This window comes from Dermacentor variabilis, chromosome 7 (genome assembly GCF_050947875.1).
Source record: "Dermacentor variabilis isolate Ectoservices chromosome 7, ASM5094787v1, whole genome shotgun sequence".
NCBI lineage: Eukaryota > Metazoa > Arthropoda > Arachnida > Ixodida > Ixodidae > Dermacentor > Dermacentor variabilis.
The window spans coordinates 88,948,752-88,970,387 of record NC_134574.1 but is presented as its reverse complement, the minus strand read 5'-3'; the positions used below and the strand labels follow the sequence as shown (position 1 = coordinate 88,970,387).

General features: G+C 44.9%; 1 protein-coding gene across 1 annotated transcript; it reads right to left on the bottom strand.

Moving 5' to 3' along the window:
- Positions 1-217: 217 nt before the first annotated feature.
- On the bottom strand, positions 218-21,014 carry LOC142587624 (uncharacterized). The gene is made up of 4 exons (XM_075698788.1): positions 20,653-21,014; positions 9,254-9,431; positions 7,002-7,076; positions 218-427 (listed from the first exon to the last, which is right to left on the bottom strand). The coding sequence occupies exons 1-3, from the start codon at positions 20,905-20,907 to the stop codon at positions 7,048-7,050; spliced, it is 462 nt and encodes a 153-aa protein (XP_075554903.1). The 5' UTR covers positions 20,908-21,014; the 3' UTR covers positions 218-427; positions 7,002-7,047.
- Between the last annotated feature and the right edge of the window lie 622 nt (positions 21,015-21,636).

Below are 21,636 nucleotides of genomic sequence, written 5' to 3'. Positions count from 1 at the left end.
ATCAAGCTTCGGGGAGAGCGCTATCTAAGGGAGCTTATATACGAACCCACGTGTTCCCAGCAAAATTTTCACGACCTACACTAAACTGTTGCATCAACTTCCTCCTACATGATTCCGGATATCTTGATAGCACTATGAACTAATTTTTATCATACGGCTTTCTAAACGTGCGTGTATAGAAAAGCTTTATGCTTCTCACATACAAGCAAATCATAGATTGACAGAGAGAAAATAACTTTATTTACATCAAAAAGTAACACGCTGGATTTGTTCTTGCAGGCTGTTCTGTGTTGCGCAGACAAAGAGCATAATAGGCAAATGAAAACAGGGAGATAGCCTCACGCTGAGCACACAAAACAAATTGTATCCAGAGAACCAAGTGGAATTATAAGTCCAGGCATTGGATTTCGTCTTTTATTGGCACCATCTGAAATTATAATGCAGTTGATTTGACAACTTGAAAACCAAATACCCACGGCCTATTCACCATGTCCGAGAAGCAGCAATGCAGTATCTGCGATTTTGTGGCGTGAATGCAGGAAGACCGTACCCTATTTTATTGACCTTCACAACTGAAGGAAATCGGTTAGTTAATTGGAATAACTTACCTTGGAGCAGCACAATAAAGGCCCTCTATAATATTTCAGTGCTTTTACGTTTATCTTCCGCCACTAATTTTTCTTTGCAGCGCTGATGTAGCTCACATTGGAAAAGTTCAGCCTAATACAAATTGTTGGCAGCCACATATGGCGTGAATTATCAAGCAGCTCTACAATTTTACATGGCCCATTAGGACGGTAACAATACAGAGTCTTGAATAAAAATTATTAAATAAACGGATGGCCGCCTTTTAATGCGGACAGCACGGACCCCTCGGTAGGTACAGACTAGGTTTAACGACATTAAGACACACGTGTGAGCAAAAGTGTAAGGAGCATACTAAGCTGAAATAATTTTAATTTCATCGTTCCCTAGATTCTTGAGTTCACTACGGGGTTCATGAGGTAAGAGAGAGAAAGATAAAGTGGAAAGGCAGGGAGCTTAACCAGATATCAGTGGCGAAGTTGAAAAGAGCAAGCAGCCTCCTCTGCAAATAAATATGACTTTTCTTTGGAACGCTTCCACTATACACTTTTGCTCGTGGGTGTTTATCCATATTGATTGGACTTCTACAGGTCAACTAGGACAACGACATACGTATGGAAATTATTAAACACCCTATAAAACTTTTACAGCACCGCACCCGTTGACACCACCATATTTGTTGCCGTGAATGCACCAGAAATTAGGCGACTTTTGATCTCGCCTGTTTAAATGGCCACTGTAGCCACAGGTACGGCTCACAGCCGATATTTCAGCCATCTTGCTGAGTGGGTAGACACAAGAGTTTGGCCAAAGCTTCCGAGACCGTCGAAGGATATCTTTCGCAAGGCAGGCTGTTCAGGCGATTTTATGTTCCATAAGGTTTCCATAAATTAGTGAATCTCACAAGAGGGAAGGAAACAAGACGAAGACAAGGAAACAAGAGGCACGGGGTCGCCAATCTTCCAACCGATTTATTTCGTTGCTCTACACAGTCTGATATAGAGTAATCACTTTTAGGTTTCCGGTTTTTTTTTTTCTAGATCGTCTGTTGCAAAAAACTTATTTGTTGATCTTGAGCTGGATTATTCAGAGTGGCAAACAATACTTGTACAAAAAATCTAAACACTTATTCAACTAAACTAAAAATTACTAATCACGCTCTTAATAGTTTACGGCGGATATTGTAACTTACGAATTGTAGCTGTTGAAATGCAACCCATATCCACTTTAAATTAATTTCCTAAATGCCACCAGTTTGGAGATATGCGCCATCAAACCCGCTATAAAATACAGTGTTGTTCCACTTATTCTTCTTTATTAAATCTCTCTTTTATGCTTTGAAGCACAAAAGGAACTAGAACGCCGATCTACTCCGTCCCACACTTTGTAAAATCGTATCTCGAAACTGGAGTCATCTTGGAGATTCCTATAAGTGCATTAGTCTCGCAATGTCGCCAGCTACAATTGATAACTTATGTGCCGCAATTATTAGGAAGTTATCTGTGAATTATGGTCAATTAGTTAAACAAGTGTTACGATAGCTTGTGCTAGTAATGTCCGTTCCTGCAAATAATTCAGCTCGAACGCAAGAATTATGCGATCTGCTCTAGGCGATATTGAAAATTCAGGAATGCTCAAAAATCACCACGCTGTATACTAAGTACGAACAGCATGCACATAAATTGCTCTACACGGGCTGGCAAGTCCAGAAATGTCAATTATTTACATGATGAAGCTAAAGACGGCGCGCATGCTAACAACTGTCCGAATCTTCCTATGGATCCACATTGCTTTATTTTACGTGCCAGCTGATTAGATGACGTCCTGTAACCCCACATATGTTGAAGTCAGGTGTGCAGCCACAGGTCTTGCAGAGATGCAAAAAAGTGGCTTTGTGCGATCTTATTTTTAACACTCTTGCTATGCTCGTGCAACCTGTCATTCAGGCTGCGCCGCGTTTGTCGATCGTTATACTGGCACCATGACACAGCGATCCTATACGCAACCCATCGTGCACAATCTGCATACTCGACTCGCTGCCTTCTTAGGATTTGGGAGCCTACAAAGCTTCCCAAGGTCATTGGAAGCCAAAACAAAAGAAAAACACGCAACCACTCGCACGCTGAGCAATCTGCAATCGGTGAAAAAAAATGTTTTATGAACCTCAAAATTTTAAGGAGCTTTGCCGTTTCTAGCTTCAAGCAGAGACGGGATAAAAGCAAGTTACTTAGGGTGGCAGCGATGTAATAGCTCATGCACACACCCGCTGCTGCCGGTATACATAGCATCGCCCAAGACGATGAAAGTAAGCCGAGTATAAACGTCAAATCTCTAAACATTGACTACATGAAACATTCCTTCGCCCTAAAAACGTGCCGCGCCATATTAATCAATGGACTGTTACATTGTAGAAAACAATTTAGTTCGAGGGATCTATAAATAGAAGTCCTTCAGGTCCATCAAGAAGGCTTGGTAACCTTTGTGAGGATGAGCTTTCATAAAATCGATCAGCAGATTCGAGTCCTTAATCAAGAAAGCATAATTTAGGAGTATACAAGGAAGCTTGGTTTTTCAACATAAAGCCACTAACTTGTTCCAAGTGTCATTTTATGAAACAATTACCCTTAAAGGACTTCCGGCTTATGAGTTCAAGCACTGAACAACACATCAATCTGATGGCGGTTGATGTGACTTATGCTTTTTTTTTTTTGTTAAAGACAAGCGTAAGTAGACCGCCATGAAATTGGGGATATTTAGTTTGAAGCCGCCAAGGAAGTGAACGCAGGAGGAGGAAGGCGCCTGAAGGCGGAGAGGAGACTCGCGGGCCAGGAAAAGTACAAAGGACTGCCGCGAGCGCACGGCAAAGTGACGCCACCTAGAGGAAAGTATACACTCTGTTCCATACATAGCAGACAACGCTGTGGGAACTAGACAGACTTCTTGCAGTGGCTTCGTTCGCACTTGGATATAGTCCGATGCTTCTTGACCGCGATTGTGGCCAACTGTTTTTTATATAGGCGCACTATTGAATGAAACAAATTTTAATTCAAAGAAACAAACACACTGTGATACACAGCTGCTTATGCGTTGTTGTAGATCGTTTTTATTTGTATTGTTCTTTACGGGGTTTTTTTTATTTGCAACCCACCGCGAGGAGCCTCACGCGCATGCTCGCACGAGCAAACGCTCTGGGCACGCCCAGCGAAGCATAGACGGACCGCGCGGAGTGATAACATTTCTTGACCTAACTTCTTGCGTAGCTTCCACTGCGTTGACTGCTATGTATGGAACGCAGTATAGGTGGCATTGAGCGAAGCAGGGAAAGAGGAAGGAGGCGAAGCCATCGCGGAGGGGCAGGGTAGGCGGAGGCGCCCTGGTTGACCTAGGTTAACCGGCGCTGTCGGACAGGTTGCACGAGCACATTGACAGTGTTAAAAATAAGGTCGCTGTATGCAGCCTTTTGGTTCGCACTAAAAGATGTGTGACAATACATAGTATGCACGTACGTCATTCAATGATACTCCGCGAATTCCGGTTTACGGCAGCGCCATGTTGGGGAACCTATAGGCCTATGCGCGCGCCTGTTAATAAGGTACCCCAAGATGGCGGAAGGTAGCGGAAGCAGACGACAGCAGCGGATGTGACGTCATGTGCATACTATATATAGGACGTCATAATAATTAGCTGACGCGTAAAATAAAAGATTCTGAAGCCGCAGCAAGATTTCGACTTATGCATCTAAGCTCGCCGTCTGCAGCTTTATAATTCAAAGAATTGGCATTTCTTTGCCGGCATGTATACAATGATTTGTGTGTGCGTTGTTGTTTTCACTAAATATACCAGTTGCTTCATCGAACACTACCAGAAATTTTTAAAGATTGACTGTGGCAGATAGCACAATTCTTGTTCATGAGCTGGTCTACTCGAAGAGGCGGACATTACTGGGACAAAAAAGTGAAATGCATAATAAACTAATTAACAAAAAATCCAGATTTAAGTTTTCTACTAATTACCTTATCACCCACGTTGCAATTTTAAAAAATTTCGACGTGGAGTTAGCAAGGCGGCTCTACTTGGAACAAATTCCCTGGATGAGACTAGTTTCCAGATATTAATCCCCGAACTTTGCGGAGAAATGCATTGGCGTTGCAATCTGTACGGAGTATCGTAATCGACGGACACAAAAAAGTGTCCGTCGATTACGATACTCCCTAATGTGAAAATTGAGCACAGCTCTATACGTGTTTTTGTTTCGCGATATATGGAAGCAAAGAATCTGAGACTGCACCGTCTGGCAATAGGCCAGTGCGGTCAGCGCCTTCGAAGAGTGGCGGGCATTAGGGGAACGTTGGCATGACGGGAACGTTGACATCGGAACCAGCTGCGGAATACGACGACGATGAACGCGCGAGCAGTGGCACGACGACGTTCGCGCTGTTATTCCGAAGAACGACGACGCTCAAACGAAGAACAGGCACCCAAAAGCTGCGCTCTAAAGCGTTACAAGTGGCCGATCGATTAATCGTCGGCTGTTTGATTTTCAGCTTATGAAAAGAAAACTTGTGGCGGTTGCCTATTATTACAAGTTCGACTACACTGTTATGGAAAGTGAAATTGCTCCAGTGTGTCAGTCGCACTTGCATAGGGAGTCTGTAGCGCTGTCTTGCGCGCTCATCGACGTTAAATGTTCGGTGATATTTTGCGCCAGTGGCGAAGGTAACGCTGCGTTGTCGCCGCAGGTGGTGTTAGCCTGGCATACATAGCTAGCAATCAGTCGTATGTCATGGCTTGCACTTGGCTATCCTACGCTGTTGGTAGATCTTTCTATTAGAGAGTTTTAGCGTAGCGTTGCTTGCGCATCGCTCCGCATAAATTTCACGCGCATCGGTGGCTGCACAGAATGCATTGATTTCGCATATCTAACCAGCGCGTCTCCCAGGCTGGCCAGTGACGTGCTCTCCGCTTGGCTGTAAAAGGATAAATAAAGCACCTAGACGCAGCCTGACGCTCCGCTACATTGGTTTTACAAATTAGAAATTAGAAAAAAATGAAATTTTGTTGAAATTCTCAGTAAGGAATACTAGATACTTGTAATGTGACCCAAATTCTAACAATAAATTCTTATTCTGATGTATAAACTATTACCGCCGAAAACGAAACGAGTTCATGTAAACTCAATGTGGCTATAACACTGCAAAAATTAAATGTGAGGCATGAAAATGGCTTCAACAAAACAGCGCTTCACGGTCGTTAAATGGCTTCATGTCCGGGTGTCATAATTTGTTTGTGTGATATCTAGTATGGATGTGTCAGCTGTCTTATGGGGGGCTCTGACAACGTGTACAACGTGTAAAAATTTGATATTTCAGCTACAAACTATAAAGAAGGTTACACTTGTGGATGGCGTTAACGAGAAAACATTTGAAAATGCATGTGAAAAAATTGCAGGTGCTGGGATGTTTGTCAAAGAGAGAATTGGGTGCGTTAGTGTGGGACGCAAATTCGCCATGGCACTCCTAAGAAAATATTCGTATTTATTTAATAATAATAATAAATTTTATTTCTGCCTCATGTGTCACTGCCTTGTGTGTCATTTGTCACTAGCTACTGCACAATTAACGTTTATATTTTTACGTTTTTGCAAAGCTTGCATTTACAAATGTTTACCTTTTGATTTATAAATATAGTTGTGCTATCACTTATGCAGTAATTTGATATTGCATGGCAATTGGTGAAGGAATCTCTGTGTGGCAAGCAATTTTTATGCCCCTGTACCACACGTGTTAATAACCCGAAACTATCCGGGAAGTATCCTCGTTATAAATCCTTTACATTCGTAACTCATGAGCATGCCCAATACTAGAACAATGATGGCTTCTTTAGAAATATATTCGGGGAAAACTAAACTGGTATACTCGCAGACACCTTTCCCTGGCTATCAACAGAAATATAGCGGGGCAAAGCACGCAAAAGCAATATTGATTTTGAAAAATGTCTCTCATTGTCTTCCGCGTTATATTCCAAGCTAGGCCAGAGAAAACATAAACACCTTATTTACAACAGCTAAATACGGCAAAACACACGATTGAGTGTTGAAGCTGCATGATTTTGATGTTTGTGCCTTCCGCGTCTGGGCAAACGCCAAACCTACTCGCGTAGAACTTGCACTGAATCCTCCAACGTCCGTTCTGAGAAACCAAAAGCGCTGCCAAACGATGCCGGACTACTTGGCACGGTAACACGTGTGCAGAAGCTCCGCCTCCGTAGGTTTCGCTTCCCTGCCATTGCAAATCCTCCGCGAATGTAGTTGATCTACTTCATTGAATGAGAACAGGAATCTATCGGCGGTGACTCATTGGCCTCACGGTGAATACCGCTCAATGAAAAGGACTTTCTGGTTGAGACTGCCTACTCACCTGCTCTTGCACACAAATTCTCCGTCACAAAAAGCCTGCGCTGTGATTACTTGCATGTGTCGTTTTTGCACGCCTCTGGAAAAAGAACAAAATCAGTTGGTTTGTGTTTTTATCCGGTAGGACGGGTGCGACGCTTCGTTTTGCAAAGAAGAAAATGATCCAGGTTTATAAGTTTACTGACGCATTACGAATCTGATAAACGTCTGCACATTTAGCAAATCGCGAACCTAATTTGCAAAGCGCTCCTTTCATACGTGCTCTGGCCATTGGCCACTCAACTGTTCATATGAACAGTCTTAGCGTAAGAAACTTTCTTGTACATATGGGCCCTGAATTATCCACAAGGAGAATTTTACGATGTAGTTCTTGTACTATCACTTTTCGAAGAGCACATAACCAGTCGTCATGTTGAAGATAATAATGACAGAAAGCGGCCGACCAATGGCAAGCAGCACTTGCGAACAAAAGCTTTTTCAGTTCTCCCCGTATTTCTGTCGTCCACATATTCTGCCAGTCTGTTTATTTGGCTTTATATTCTAGTTTATTTATTTATTTATTTATTTATTTATTTATTTATTTATTTATTTATTTATTTATTCTAACGTCTAAACGTCAGAGCTCAGCTTTGCTCTACGCTTTAGGGGGGTCTCCGGATTAGTACTTTGACCCCATGAGTTTATTTGATGCCCACTGTATTCTAAGTACAGCACAATTCTTCTATTCAGCCCTCACGGGAATACGGCTGATCAAGCCCTAAAGTGAGCCCGCGGCGTCGTTGTCAGCAACACAAGACCTTAGTCATCGAGCCACTAGGGTGGTTGTTTCATTTAAAAGAAAGGACCGACTCCCTCAAAGCGGAAAGCAGAGCCCTCTGGGCGTCCTCTTTGTCGCGTCCCTACGTCTCATGATTCCATGACGATGCTCGACTACTATTCTCTCGATTTTATGTCCCATCACATTCTGACCATTGAGTCGCGGATACAAGCCACATTACTCCACTAGCGTGCCTCCGTAATTCCCACATATTGAGAAATTTATTTTCTCAATGTTGCAAGAGATAATTTGTACTCTGTTTTAAAAAAATTCTATGATGAATTTCCATTTCGCATGTGCGTTTTGCTTAAAGTACAACTTTTTTCCGTCCTGTCGTTTTTTTATACACTATAATTTTCACTGCCCCGACCATGTCATTCTTTGTTTGCTTCTTAAACATATTACGTGTGTGCTTTACGAGCTTCCAGCATGTCTTCTCTACACACAGTGTATTCACTTTTCTAATCCTTCTCCCCTCGAAGCAGGTAACAAAAACGAGGCACTCGCTAGTGCGGCTCCTGTTCTTTTTTTTTTTCTTCGTGGTATCGAGATTGAGACATTGTCGTCTTCATTTTTATTACCGAAGTCCAACCAACTTTACATATTTTACTTGACCTATGCAATCACGTAAGACAGGTGCATAGAACGCTGTTTTTAAATCGAGCTGAAGGAAAGAGATCGCTAGTTCCGGTTGTTACCTTCTTGAACTGATTTAAATCGCTACCAGGCATCAAGCGTATGCCTTGCGTAGACTAATGGCTGTAATTACTACTACTCCACGCACTCTGTGTTTTTGCTAACGCCCATCCTCCTCCGTTGTTTTGCTTATTTCTCTGCTATTACTTCCTCCAACACGCTTCTTAACACGGATTGGTCTGTTGTACATGGAAACTTCGGGTACATGGAACCACCAAGAAAAAAAGTTTCTTTGATCGCCTCTTGACATTTCATAAAACAGCAACTAACTTGATTACTACAACGCCGAGGCTCCGTTGTAATGGACCAAACAAAATAAATTCAAGGAGACTACAAGCGTATTCAAACCTATCATGCTCTTGCTAAAATGGAACAGAGAAAGAAGGCAACGGGACATAGTCCCCGTTTGGTTTTCTGCGCACTTCTTCTAACAGCGTAATACGTCTCCTTGCTCCTGGCGCCCCGCTGTAGTACAGTATTAGGCAACCTAGTTCAGCACGTATCCCAGGTCGCGTAACGGGCGTTCTTTCTAAACAGTCTCTAAATTTCGAACTGTCTCATTGTTAAACGTCACGGTTCGTAACAGTTAAGACCATCACGCTGATTTTGTTCTTGAAGCCCATTCTATGGCATCGCACGCAACAAATATAAACGTACATCGGCAAATGATAAATAAATAGCTTTCACGCGGCAGAGTTGTTGTACGGGGATGGTTGGTGTAAACATCTGAACTGCCTTCTTACGATTTCCAGCTGCGCAGGGACACGCACTGTGGTAGACGCCCCCTCTTATTTGAGATATGGTGCATCTTTCACCGAATAGTGAGTACGGCTGGCAGGTCTGCACGTGCTGTCGTTCCACACAACAGCAGTCGTCGTTGCACTCGTTGTTATTGCGGCAGACGCCATGCGACTTTCTTACCTGCATTTAAAGATAAACAACATCCTTGACATTATTGGAAGTGCCTTGTGCTCTAGTTGAAGCGATTAATAACTTTCGTTCACAAGTCATTCCATTTGCTTTCCTTGCATGTAATTAGGGGCATTATCCTTAAATATTCGCACTTTGCTTCACCACGAACCAAATTATATCGTTTCCCGTTCCAGAAAGAAAGAGAGAGGAGAAAGTTTAAAGGAAGGCAAGGCAGGACCGTTAAACATCCGCACGTCTGGTTTGCTACCTTAGGGGAACTTTCACCTTCAAGCTTGACATTCTGGACTTGCGGCCATTCCGATGAGGCAGGAGCGCGCATTAGTAAAAGCTACTCGAAGCCAAAGACGACAAATGAGTTACCTCCCGTCGTAGTAATCAATGTGGAAGGCGGAGCTTCAGGTGAGGATTCAGCAAACAAAGGCGCTGGTATTTAAGGTATGCCGAATTTAATTGGGCCAACGTAAGCTCGCGAGTAGGCATACGGAGTTTTCCCGCTGCATCCGTTCTTGACATCGAGATTGAATGTAGTCGACATTATCATCTGGAGGTCAAGCGGTTACATCTGCTTTCTCGTGTCCGAGGGTACCACAACTTGGAAACCATTGAAATACGTTTACCTGTCCTTTCTCAATTGCCCGATGGTAAATTTCTGGGGCTTGCGCGGCAAGTCGTCCGTGGAGTCTGCGGTGTAATGTGGAGAGCAAACTTTTGATGGTGTCCTTGAAATCGCAAAAGATGGACCATTTCTTGGGCGATTCCTGGTTGATCAATTGAATAGCAGCACGCAGAGCTACAAGTTCGACAGCCGTTGTTGATGTTTAGTGCCATGTGCTGAATTTTATCAGTGTAGGTTTTGTTAGGAGAAAAAAATCCGCGAATTCTGCGCACTGTGGGAATCGATGTAAGCAAATATGTGTACGCTGATTACTTTGATTGACGATAGTTAGCAGTGATATTGGCGGCAAATGTATTAATTCTTAAGCATTTAGTCGTGGTGAACTAGTGCAGTACGTTACCTTGCGTGCACCACTGCAGTTTGTCAGCGTAGTCCGCAGAACCCACAGGGAAACGTGTCTGCTTGAATCCTTGTTGTGCGTCATTGCTCATAATCTCTGAGAGGGTTGATCATTGTCTATGGCTCACATAGCAGGTGGCAGAAGTATTAAATTATATTTCTATTATGGACATTTACGCAATTCAATTATTATTATAAATTTGTTTGTACACATTGTATACATACAATACGGTCTGCACGACGTTTCGCTGCGCAGCGAAGACGCTTAAGCTCCGCACCACGCTTCTTTCGGGCCTGGGTTTCCTCGACGCTGAGTACACACTTTGGAGACATTTTTTTGGCTCATGTTTACTTTCTCCTTTTGCATGCATGGCCAGCACGCTGTTGAGACGCCAGCCCCAACCGCTGTCTTCAGGCTATGGACCATTGTAATGTTTACACTTTCACAGCCAGCGCGCGATCTCCACAGCCCAGTACCTGCATACTAAAGCAAGCATGACACTTGCCATACGCACAAACTGTGAAGCGCTGCCGCGGCAGCACCGGCCGGGATGCGCGGAGGCGTTCGCCATCTGGTGGTGTTGCAAGAAACCCTATGGTGATGCGAGCGAGACCACCGCAGCAGCACCCGGATAGTCGGGAGAAGAGGCAAAGAAAGCTTCACTTTAATATTGCAGCTGCTGAACTATAGTGCACAGCCGACCCATAGGTGTGAACATGTAAATCGCTCACCGAGGACTTCAGGTAGTGCCAATAATGCTACCTGCTCCAATGCTGCTCAATGCATTTGTGCCTTCTTCTTGATGCCTGGAATGGTAAGGCATACTGGAGGTGATAGCAGAGGCTACCGCAGCAACCAAATCCATGCTGCTTGGACGGAATTCGATGGATGGTAGCGCTGTTCCGTGAGTTGTCAGGAGACGGCTAAAACTCGTATGCGGCCTAGTTGCTGGCAGGCAAGCAAGATAGCGAAAGCGTGTTCTTGCAACATTTCGAATGTACACTCTTAGAGCGTCGACTGCGATGTACGCTGCTACGCCTGGTCACGCACTATGGCGATTGTGTGTGCTGTGGATGCACACTAACGACCTGGCTACTAACCTTTCACTACGGTGGTCGGAAGCCGAGAACATCGTCACGAGCCTTATGCTCGTCCAAGTGTAGCAAGCCATATGAATGATGCTACAGGCCGTAATGAAAAGCCTGGGCCCTTGCAAGCGTCACAAAGCTTCATAAAGCCGGCACGTTTGGTCCTGCACAACTCGGAATCAACTTCGGCGAATTCAGGAATAATGGCTGACGTCGAAGCCGAGAGCAAGAAACCTCGCCCAGAAGACAGCAAATATGACGATACAACATCGAATTATGAGCTAAGTGATGAAGAAGAGATGGGTGAAGATGCACCATTTACTTTGGTCACGTACAAGAAAAAGTGAGCAGAAGGCATTCCAGTTGTCTTTCTCCCAACAAGTGAAGGTACTACTTTTCGGGAAGTGAATCAAACCGAGTTTCTGCTGAAATAGTTTCCACTGCCAAAGAAAGTGCAGTCTTTCAGGACGAACAGAGATGGAAGTTTCAGTGTCAGCGTTGCTTCCTTAGCATCCGCAAAACGCCTTTTGATGCTCTCAAGTGTAGGTGGCCTGGAAGTCAAGCCCTTCATCCCAGAGTCATACACACGAAACGTTGGGAAAGTGAGACATGTGCTTCTGCAGTATACAGACGAACAACTCCTAGACTTCTTGAAAGACGCAGAAGTTATAGCAACACGCAGACAGATAAGGTATTCCCGCCAAGAAGATGGAGCAGTAAAGTCACATCCACTTCAAACGGTAATTCTGACTTTCAGAGACGATCGCCCTATTAAAGGAAGAACTTACCTGGGCTTCACCAGTTATCCTGTCGAGGAATATCTAGGACCAACACTTCGCTACTATAATTGCCAGAGATTTGGGTACATGTAGAAAACCTGCCGCAGTACACGTCGATGTAAAATCTGCTCAGAAGATCATGACCACAAGGAGTGCAAGTCACTTCTTCAACCTAAATGTGCAAACTGTGCGGGGAACCATGCCGCCTCTTTCTCAGGCTGCCCTCAGAACAAGGAAGCGGCACAAATGCGTTGACATGAACTTATCCATGGAAGACAACCGCGACGCAACGAACGCGCCCCAAACCTTGAGATTGTTCATCCAGTGCAAGATCACCCACAACAGTGGGCACCGGAACCACCACAGCCAAGAGAATCAACAAGCTATTCCTCATCGAGAGAAGAAACGACAGTGCAATCAAGAGACCAATCAAGAGGATCACAGTCAAGCGCCCAGTCTTATGCGTCAGTGCTACGGAAACCCAGACGACAACAGGCAGAAAGTAATACACAAGAAAGCTCCAATATTCGTACACATTCTTTTCAGCGACCTTATGCACCTACCGCAGGAGTAATGCCAGCTAATAGCAAACATACCACCGCATCGGTGACACGACTGATTTTGCCAATGCTTTTCGCAGCTCTTAACGCAAACCTATCTGCTCTGCCGGAAACAAACAACCTACCAGAAGTGAAAGCCTTGTTGCCTCTGGAAGCACTATTGTGTCCAATATCCGGCCGAAACTGCGGCAGGCAGTACATGAATAACCGCTACAAATATGTCGCTATATTTCAGTGGAATGCCAACAGTCTTCGAAGGAAGTGTGCTGACTTCCGTAAACTGCTTGTGCAATAAACCTTTCCAATACTTTGCGGGAGGACGACGACGAAGTGCCTTCTTCTTAGAACGCTTCTATCTGTGTTCTCGGGTTTTCGACGAATTCTACGGAATTTCCTGGTGCCTCGGCTCCCGGTTTTGTGGCCATGGACGCGAAGCCTTCCAGAGGCCCTCCTGGCCAGAGGTCATCAAGGCCGTCCCTCACGAGGAAGAGAGGAAGCATGCTCAGTGACACCGAGGACATCCGGCGTCGGCGTCGGCTTCACCGAACCACCTAAAAAAAGGCAGAGCCGCGAAAGGAGAGGGCCGCTTCCATTGTAGCACTCACTTTCTCCAATCAGGCCAAAAAGGGGCTGAACAGCACAAGGAAGTCGCCTGAAAGGAATTTGTCTCAAGAAGAATGGCCTGCGCTTCCGAGCCAGCAATCTCCCACAGAACTACAGATTGTCAAGCCCGCTCAGGAGCCTGCTCCTGCCGCTGATGCCACGCCCAAAGCAGATCGTCAAGTCCTTTCAATGCTGCGTCCCCTCATAGATGCCATTCGAGTGATTCTGTCGAACCTTGGAACTACGTCTGCTCAAAATTCACTGAAAGTACTGGACGCCTTAAACCCAGTGCTTGAGTGAATCGAATAGAGACATGGCCAGCCATCGCCCATCATTTCGAGAGGAAGTCAAGGCAGCGTCATTCATACAATGGAACGCAAGAGGACTAAAATCACGCCTTTCGGATTTTCGTCAGTATATATATACTAATTTGTTCCCAGTCATTGTCATATATGAGCCTAATGTGTCAAAACCAGTCAGATTATCGGGATACGAAGCTGTTATATCCGCAACAACTAATGCATGCAGCAAAGTCATCGTTTTTCTTCGTCAAGAACTGACATATGTTCGCCAGCCGATTCCGCCTCATGATAAAAATCAATACGTTTGCCTAACAATTAAAAAGGGCAAACTCATGTTTATACTTGTTAGCGTTTATATATCGCCTTCAAGTATTTTTGATCCCAAACGATTAACGAACATCTTGTCTGTGTGCCCTGCCCCATATGTCATCATCGGAGATTTTAATGCGCACCATATAGCATGGGGAAGCGCAAGAACAAATGCAAGAGGGCAAAGACTTGCAAACTCGCCTGTAACCACGGCCTTTCACTCCTGAATGACGGCAGCCCAACGTTTATACGAGGCGTGAATTATGGCAGCTGTCTTGACCTAGCTTTCGTCTCCAGCAGTTTCACAAGATATGTTAAATGGTTTTCGGATATCGAGACACACGGGAGTGATCATATTCCCACATACCTTGTCATCAAAGGAATGTCCAGTCCCACCCCACGGAACACCATTCGATTAATTGACTGGACCACTTTTACTTCCACCATGGAGGATGCTTGTCGAGAGGGCTTGTCCTCCGGATTAGAGGAAGCAATCAAGTCTGCAATGCTACACGCCGCGCGCACGCTCACGGTTTCTTCGAAGCACACGGAATTGGATATAGAGTTGGAGCGACTTCGTGCACTCCGTCGTCGTGCGGAGCGGAGTTCAAAATCTTCGAATCCATCGAAGACCTTAGGACAGCCAGACGACTACAAAAGAAACTTCAACGTCGCGTGGATAGATTGGCATCTCCACGTTGGGCAAGATTTTGCCAGTCACTAGACCATCGAAAGCCACTTTCCCACATCTGGAGAACCATACGTGGTCTACGTTCCTTCCCTGAACAACGCTTCACATTCAAAGCGCTGGCGCTCTTCCAGGGGCGGCTAGAGGCTGATGTTGCAGAAGACTTTTGTGAAAGGATCGCTGGCCAAGCAACCGGTCCAGGCATTCGAGCCCCCAGTCGCATCCCTGTTTCACGTGGCGGCCGCATGGATCTTCCTTTCATAATGGAGGAACTAGAAGCGGCTCTTGCTCTATGCAGGCGTTCTTCATCCGCGGGACCAGATGGAATATCCTACCGCGCCTTGAACAACCTGAGTGATGGCGCACGGAGAGAACTGTTACATCTCTACAACTTATTTTGGCAGGATGGCATGGTTCCCGAAGAATGAAAGATAAGCCGCTTGGTCCCTCTCCTGAAGCAAGGCAAGTCCCCACTTTAACCCACCTCATACCGCCCAATAGCGCTGGCCAGCTGTGTGGGAAAGATAATGGAAAATATGATCCTTGCCCGCTTGGAGTGGTACCTGGAGCACTACAACATGTTACCGAATCGCATGGCTGGTTTTCGTCGAGATCGCTCTTCAGTAGACAGTGTTGTTGATCTCGCTACGCACGTCCAGCTTCAAAAGTCACGCAAAAAATTATGTGCAGCTTTGTTCTTGGATGTCAAGGGGGCATACGATAACGTATCTCACGAGGCTATCCCTGATGCTCTTGAGATGGTTGGTCTAGGTGTTCGAGTTTTCCAGTGGATCTCTCATTACCTTTTTATGTGTAGTGCGGTTTTACCATCACATTACCGGTGATGGTAAAACCGCACTACACTACACGTACCGAGGTGTTCCTCAAGGCGGTGTACTAAGCCCTACCCTATTCAACCTCACACTCATTGGTCTCGTTGATCATCTGCCAGCAGCGATCAAGATATCAATGTACGCCGACGACATATGTATATGGACCTCAGGCGTGACACGTCCTCAGATACGTGCAAGACTTCAAAAAGCTGCTACTCTAATAGCTATATACCTCCGCAACCAAGGTCTTGAAATCTCGTCAGACAAATGTGTACTGATGGCGTTCACTCGCAAACCAATGACACCCTACGCCATATCAATAAATGGTCAGATAATTTCTTATGGGAAGACTCACAAATTTATTGGCATAATCATTGATAGAGATCTCTCATGGAGTCCGCACGTGACCTACTTGAAGAAGCGTCTGACAGCAATCTCCCAACTTTTCAAGTTTCTGGGAAGAAAGACTTGGGGAATGTCAGTGCATGCAATGTTGGAATTGTACAGGGCTCTTTTTCTGGGCTTCTTGAGATACAGTTTGCCCGTACTGACCAACACCTGCCAGACAAATCTTCGTGCTCTACAGGCTATTCAAGCTCGGGCTCTCAGGGTTTGTCTTGGTTTGCCAAAATGCACATCGATAGCAGCGACTATTGCGATTGCTCGGGACCAACCTATACAAACACACATTGCGGTAGAAGTGTTGAGAGTGCACATTAGGCACGTTGCCCGTGCCTGTTCCCACCATCTGGCAACACTACCGTCAGAAAGGCCGCAGGCAGCATTTTGTACTACGATTTCGGAGTATTACACCTGCCTCCCGTCAGGCTTCACCCCCGCAACTAAGCCATCGATTCCTCCATGGTGTTTGGCTCGACCCGCAGTGCACCTCACCGTACCAGGAATCAGGAAAAAATCTGAGCTGTCATCACCAGCTCTTAAACAACTAACTCTGCTCCTTTTGCACGAGAGGTACGCCGAACACGTACATATTTATACTGATGGATCGGCAACTCTCCAGTGTTCCTCTGGAGCCGTGATCTTCCCAGCGAAAGCCACCACCATCAGTTTCAAGACATGTCACCCAACGACACCGATGGCCGCGGAACTTGCAGCCCTTCGCGCTGCACTTCGTCTCGTCAGCCAAGAGCAACCTCGAAGATGGTCAATATTCAGTGACTCGAAGGCTGTACTGCAATTTTTGCTATCGGCCCTGCGGCGCGGACCACACGAACAACTGGTATTTGAGATTAGAGAACTCATTCATACCTTAACTGAGAAAGGACACCACGTGACATTTCAGTGGCTTCCAAGTCACTGCGGAGTCATAGGGAACGAACACGCTGACAACGCTGCTCGGTCGGCTCTTCAAGGGGACGAAGAGGAGCCGATACCCGTTATCAAGGACAGATGCCGCTCGAAAACTTCGAATTATCAGCCGGGACATCACGTTTTCCTTGCGGAACACTGGAAGTTTTCTCGACTACCGACTCCACAATCTTGACTACCCTCTACGCCTTTGTATTCCAGCTGGACTCTGCCGTCGCGAAGCTACCCTGCTTTGTCGACTATGGCTAGGGGTGACTTTCACCAAGTCTTTCGTTTACCGAATTGGATGGGCCGACGACGCCACGTGTGAGGACTGTGGTAACGAGGAGACTTTTCGACACCTTCTTTGTGACTGTCCTCGATATAATTTACAGAGACAATCACTCGCAACCGCGATAGCACGCTTTGACCAAAGACCTCTCACAGAGGAACTTATTTTAAGATAGCGCCATCACAAGCCATCGCAGCAGAGGGCGGCGAGGGCACTGTTGCGGTTTTTGAGGGCGATAGAATTGGACAGGCGGCTGTAGCCTGACCAGATGTTGATAGTGCGGCAAGTGTCACTGTGCTGTGCGATGACAGTATTCGGTGCCAGTGACCGATTGTGATTGTGTGTCTACGCTCCTTCCTTTCCTTATCTCTACTTTGTTACCACTTTACCTCCCCCTCCCCTCTCTCCCCAATGTAGGGTAGCCAACCGGATCTTTTTCTCTGGTTAACCTCCCTGCCTTTCCCCTTTCCTCTCTCTCTCTCTCTCTCTCTCCAATACTTTGCATTCAAGAGGCAGGAATCAATGACGACTTTCGCCTCTCGAATTATGTGATATATAAGACTTCTCGTCAAGGTGCTGTTAGCAGAGTGCTCCTGTGCTTCAGAAAAGACCTACCAGCTTATCAAATTCAGTCCAGTGACTCAGACTTCCCGGAATTCATCGCATGTAAAGTATCATTTGGCAAGCTCAGCATAAAAGTGAATAATCTATACCTACAACCTTCAAACCGGATTTCAGTAGAAGCGCTAGTGGATATCTTCAAAATACCTCATTCTAATGTATCTATATGTGGCGACTTCAATGCACACAACATCATCTGGGGCAGTGATCATTGTGATGCACGTGGTAACGTTATTGAGTGCGCCATAGATAAATGCAACTTGGCTGTTTTAAACAATGGGTCACCAACATTTCTTCGTGGGTATAATTATTCAAGCTGCATAGATGTTACCCTGTGTTCACATGATCTAGTGAATGATGTGGGATGGACAATAGATATGGAAACGCGCGGAAGTGATCATTTTCCCATCCTTGTAAATCACCCTAACATGCACTATGATATCAGGCGTTACAGCAGACTAACCAACTGGCAAGCTTTCCGGTACCGCCTCACGGATCAAATTAATCAACATGTAACAGCGGAAAGATTTACAGAATTTCTGCAGGATAACATGAACATATGCACAAAGAAGGCCTCAATTCCAAAAGATTATGCTGCAGTTGACGGAGAGTATGAACACCGAAGATCCATCAGACTCCGATCCGAAAGAGAGTACCGACGCAGTGGAAATTTAGAAGCATAGAGAAACACTCAGAAAATACACAAAATAATGCGCAGACGCTTGGAAAATTTAGGCAAACGGCGCGGGCGCGATTTCTGCGGCACACTGTCTCCTCACACGTTTGTCCCACGAATTTTTCTAGTAATTCGTTCTTTAAGCGGAGCTGTAACACAGAGCTTCCCATTTTGTGCTCTCGCTGTAGCTCGGGACACGTGTGAGATAATAGTCGCAGATGAATTTTGTAAGCTTATTTCCAGACCTCCTTTTTCATCGCAATGTACAGAATTTGATATTTCAGTAGTGTTAGCAAAGCTGCAAATTACTGCTCACTACTGGGCCCAACATCCTTAATTAGATCATACTTTCACATTAAGCGAGCTTCAATGTGCAATTGCATCATGTCGCCAAAAGTCTGCTGCTGGACCGGCCAGCATTACGTACAATATGCTAAGAAACCTCGGACCGACAGGTACAAATGTTCTCTTAGACATCCATAATAATTTATGGATAAAAGAAACTGTGCTTGACTCTTGGAAAGTCGCTCGAATCATACCAATTTTAAAACCGGGTAAGACGCCCTTGTGCCTTGAATCCTTCCGCCCAGTTAGCTTGACAAGTTGTTTATGCAAAGTAATGGAGAAAATGATTGACGCGCGACTTCAATGATGGTGTAATCAAACGTATGTGTTGTCCCACTGTTTAGTAGGTTTTAGGAAACATAGATGCACAATGGATGCAATATTAGATATAGTAACCTCTGCGGAACACGAGCGTGCACGTAGAACCATGACGATAGCAGTATTCCTAGACATCAAGAGGGCATTTGACACTGTTAGTCACGTTCACGTTCTGCTAAGTATGTTGGAACTTGGACTGGTGTGACAGGTCTTTGTGATGGACTTCTGAATTTTTATCAGGTCGCAAAATATTTGTTCAGATGGGCGAAGGAAAGAGTGCTCAACATGCTGTCAAGCAGGGAGTACCACAGAGAAGCGTACTCAGCCCCTTTCTTTTTAGCGGCGTCATGGCTGATTTAGCAAGTAGACTGGGGAACGCACTGATAGTAATACCATGGCAAATACAGCATGTAATACAATACCCAGGTGCTTACAGTATTAACATTTGGCCGAGTTATGGTATGCGTACACATGTGCTTTTGAGATTTTCAAGAAAGTCGCGTATTGATGACGTCTTTACTATTGAGTCTGATAATAGATCCCATTGTTTTATTGCTCTCGGAAAGAAGCTGTATTTAAAAGAATCATTGCGAGTAGTAGGAGGAGGGATATACATGCTGTGGCGATGACGAAAATTGTTAACTATACGGAACAGCATAGGCGTTGTTCTAGAGGACGAAACTGAAATTGCGCAACATAGATTCGTTGTTATAGATTTTGATAGGTACATTAGTAATTCCTATATTTATAGCTACGCGTGTGTTGTTAACTGCAAGGTACCACATTAAAACTTAAATTGGCGGCGTAAATTTGCAACTTTTCCTTTGGAATTAATATGTTCATGGGTGTACTGAATGACCGTTCTTGCTTCGTTCTATTTGCGTTTATTTCCATGAAAAGCTATTTCAGCAGCTTTACGCGTTTATAGATCATTAGATGTGTAAATCTGAAACTGATATTTTTATTTAGGTATTTCTTTAACACACTGAGTATGAATGACAACGCTGACGTTTTCATATATGATACCCCTGTTCTTATAAATGGTATTCAATTGACCTAATGAACAAGTGTTGCGCCAAGACCAAACAAACAAGACAGAAGACAACACGGGTGCTTACTTCAACTGTTTCAGTGCAATTGAACAGTTGAAGAACAGTTAAAATAAGCGCGTGTATGCTGTTTTCAGCAGCGCACATGCATGCATAAAAATACAGTTCAATTGTCGACGGCAGCCAGTTAATTTCTGGACATCTCTGACATGCTGCTAATGCGATGCACTGATACTTTGGCCTGCTGGTGATACGAAAACTTTGCGCTTTCATCTTTGTCGTATTGATGCAATAGTACCGCAGAACGTTCGAGAATAAACACTACTATTGTATTGCGTCGACGATTAGTACAACTGGCGGCTGCTGTACCGCGATCCACTACATTTACTTCAAAGACACCTTCTGCTTCGTGAGCTACTTACTGGAAGTCGATAGGTTCTTATCCCACTATGTGGTGGCCCGCTTTGCACACGTGTACCTTGATTCACTTCGTTGCGAATGGCGCTGTTTGCTACAGTTCCCGCCAAGACGACGATAAGCAACACTGCCGCTGCGGTGATACGAGTGTCGATCGTGGAACGTGCTGTCAAGAACACCATGCAGCAGACGTGGAAGGCAGGTCTCGCTCCTGGACTTCTTGCGTTGAACATGCTTTTGTGTGTAACACGCGGGATCATGCTACGTATTGCAGGCTAACCTTTTATGTTGTCTGTCTGTTTGTATACGACAACGCAACCTAAAAACACAGCCAGACGATCTCGTCCGAGTTTCCTTTGTATAGCGGGCCTGAGAGTTTTCGTAACAAAATTGTTTCTCAAAGAGAGCTCAGTCTTATATGTAAAAATATACATCACACACTTTGTTTTGTGCCGCTTTCATGTAAAAGCGGCAAGATGTTGCATTGTGTGCATCGGAACGTTTAGTTCGTTAGGTTTGCCTTGGCAGAAAAAAAAAGGAAAGCAGTATTATACATGCGCAACAATGGCTTACCTTTGTCTCTGAATTTGTTTCCGCACGTGCAAAGCATATAAAGCATACTCAGTGGGAACAAGTATTTATGGCGAGGTCCGCTAAAATATTTTTCCTCTTCAAAAAGCTAACCGCTACTGAAATCTTCCAGCGCAAGTGTCTGTACAAACAGTTGCATAAAGAACCTAGTGTATGGCTTCGTCATGTGGGTTTATCCTAAATTTGTTACCATGCTATTGTGTTCCGAAGCTTTGGCTGCCAATCAATTTCTTTTTTCTTTCTGGTGGGACACAAAAGCCTATTGTACCATTGTGTCCTTTTCAATAGTGTTTTACTGCATAGGCATGCAGTCAGCCCCGTTTACAACAGGCAGTTATTCGGGAAAAAGCCTTCGCTCAAGGAGAACATACAGGATGCAATACTCAGTTTTAAACACA

Excerpts from the sequence above, each read along its gene's own strand:
- LOC142587624 (XM_075698788.1), bottom strand. The coding sequence starts at position 20,907 with ATGATCCCGCGTGTTACACACAAAAGCATGTTCAACGCAAGAAGTCCA. Across the intron at positions 9,432-20,652 it reads TAAGAACCTATCGACTTCCA|GTAAGAAAGTCGCATGGCGT; the intron begins GTAAGTAGCTCA and ends CTTTAAATGCAG. Across the intron at positions 7,077-9,253 it reads TCCCTGCGCAGCTGGAAATC|AGGCGTGCAAAAACGACACA; the intron begins GTAAGAAGGCAG and ends TTCTTTTTCCAG.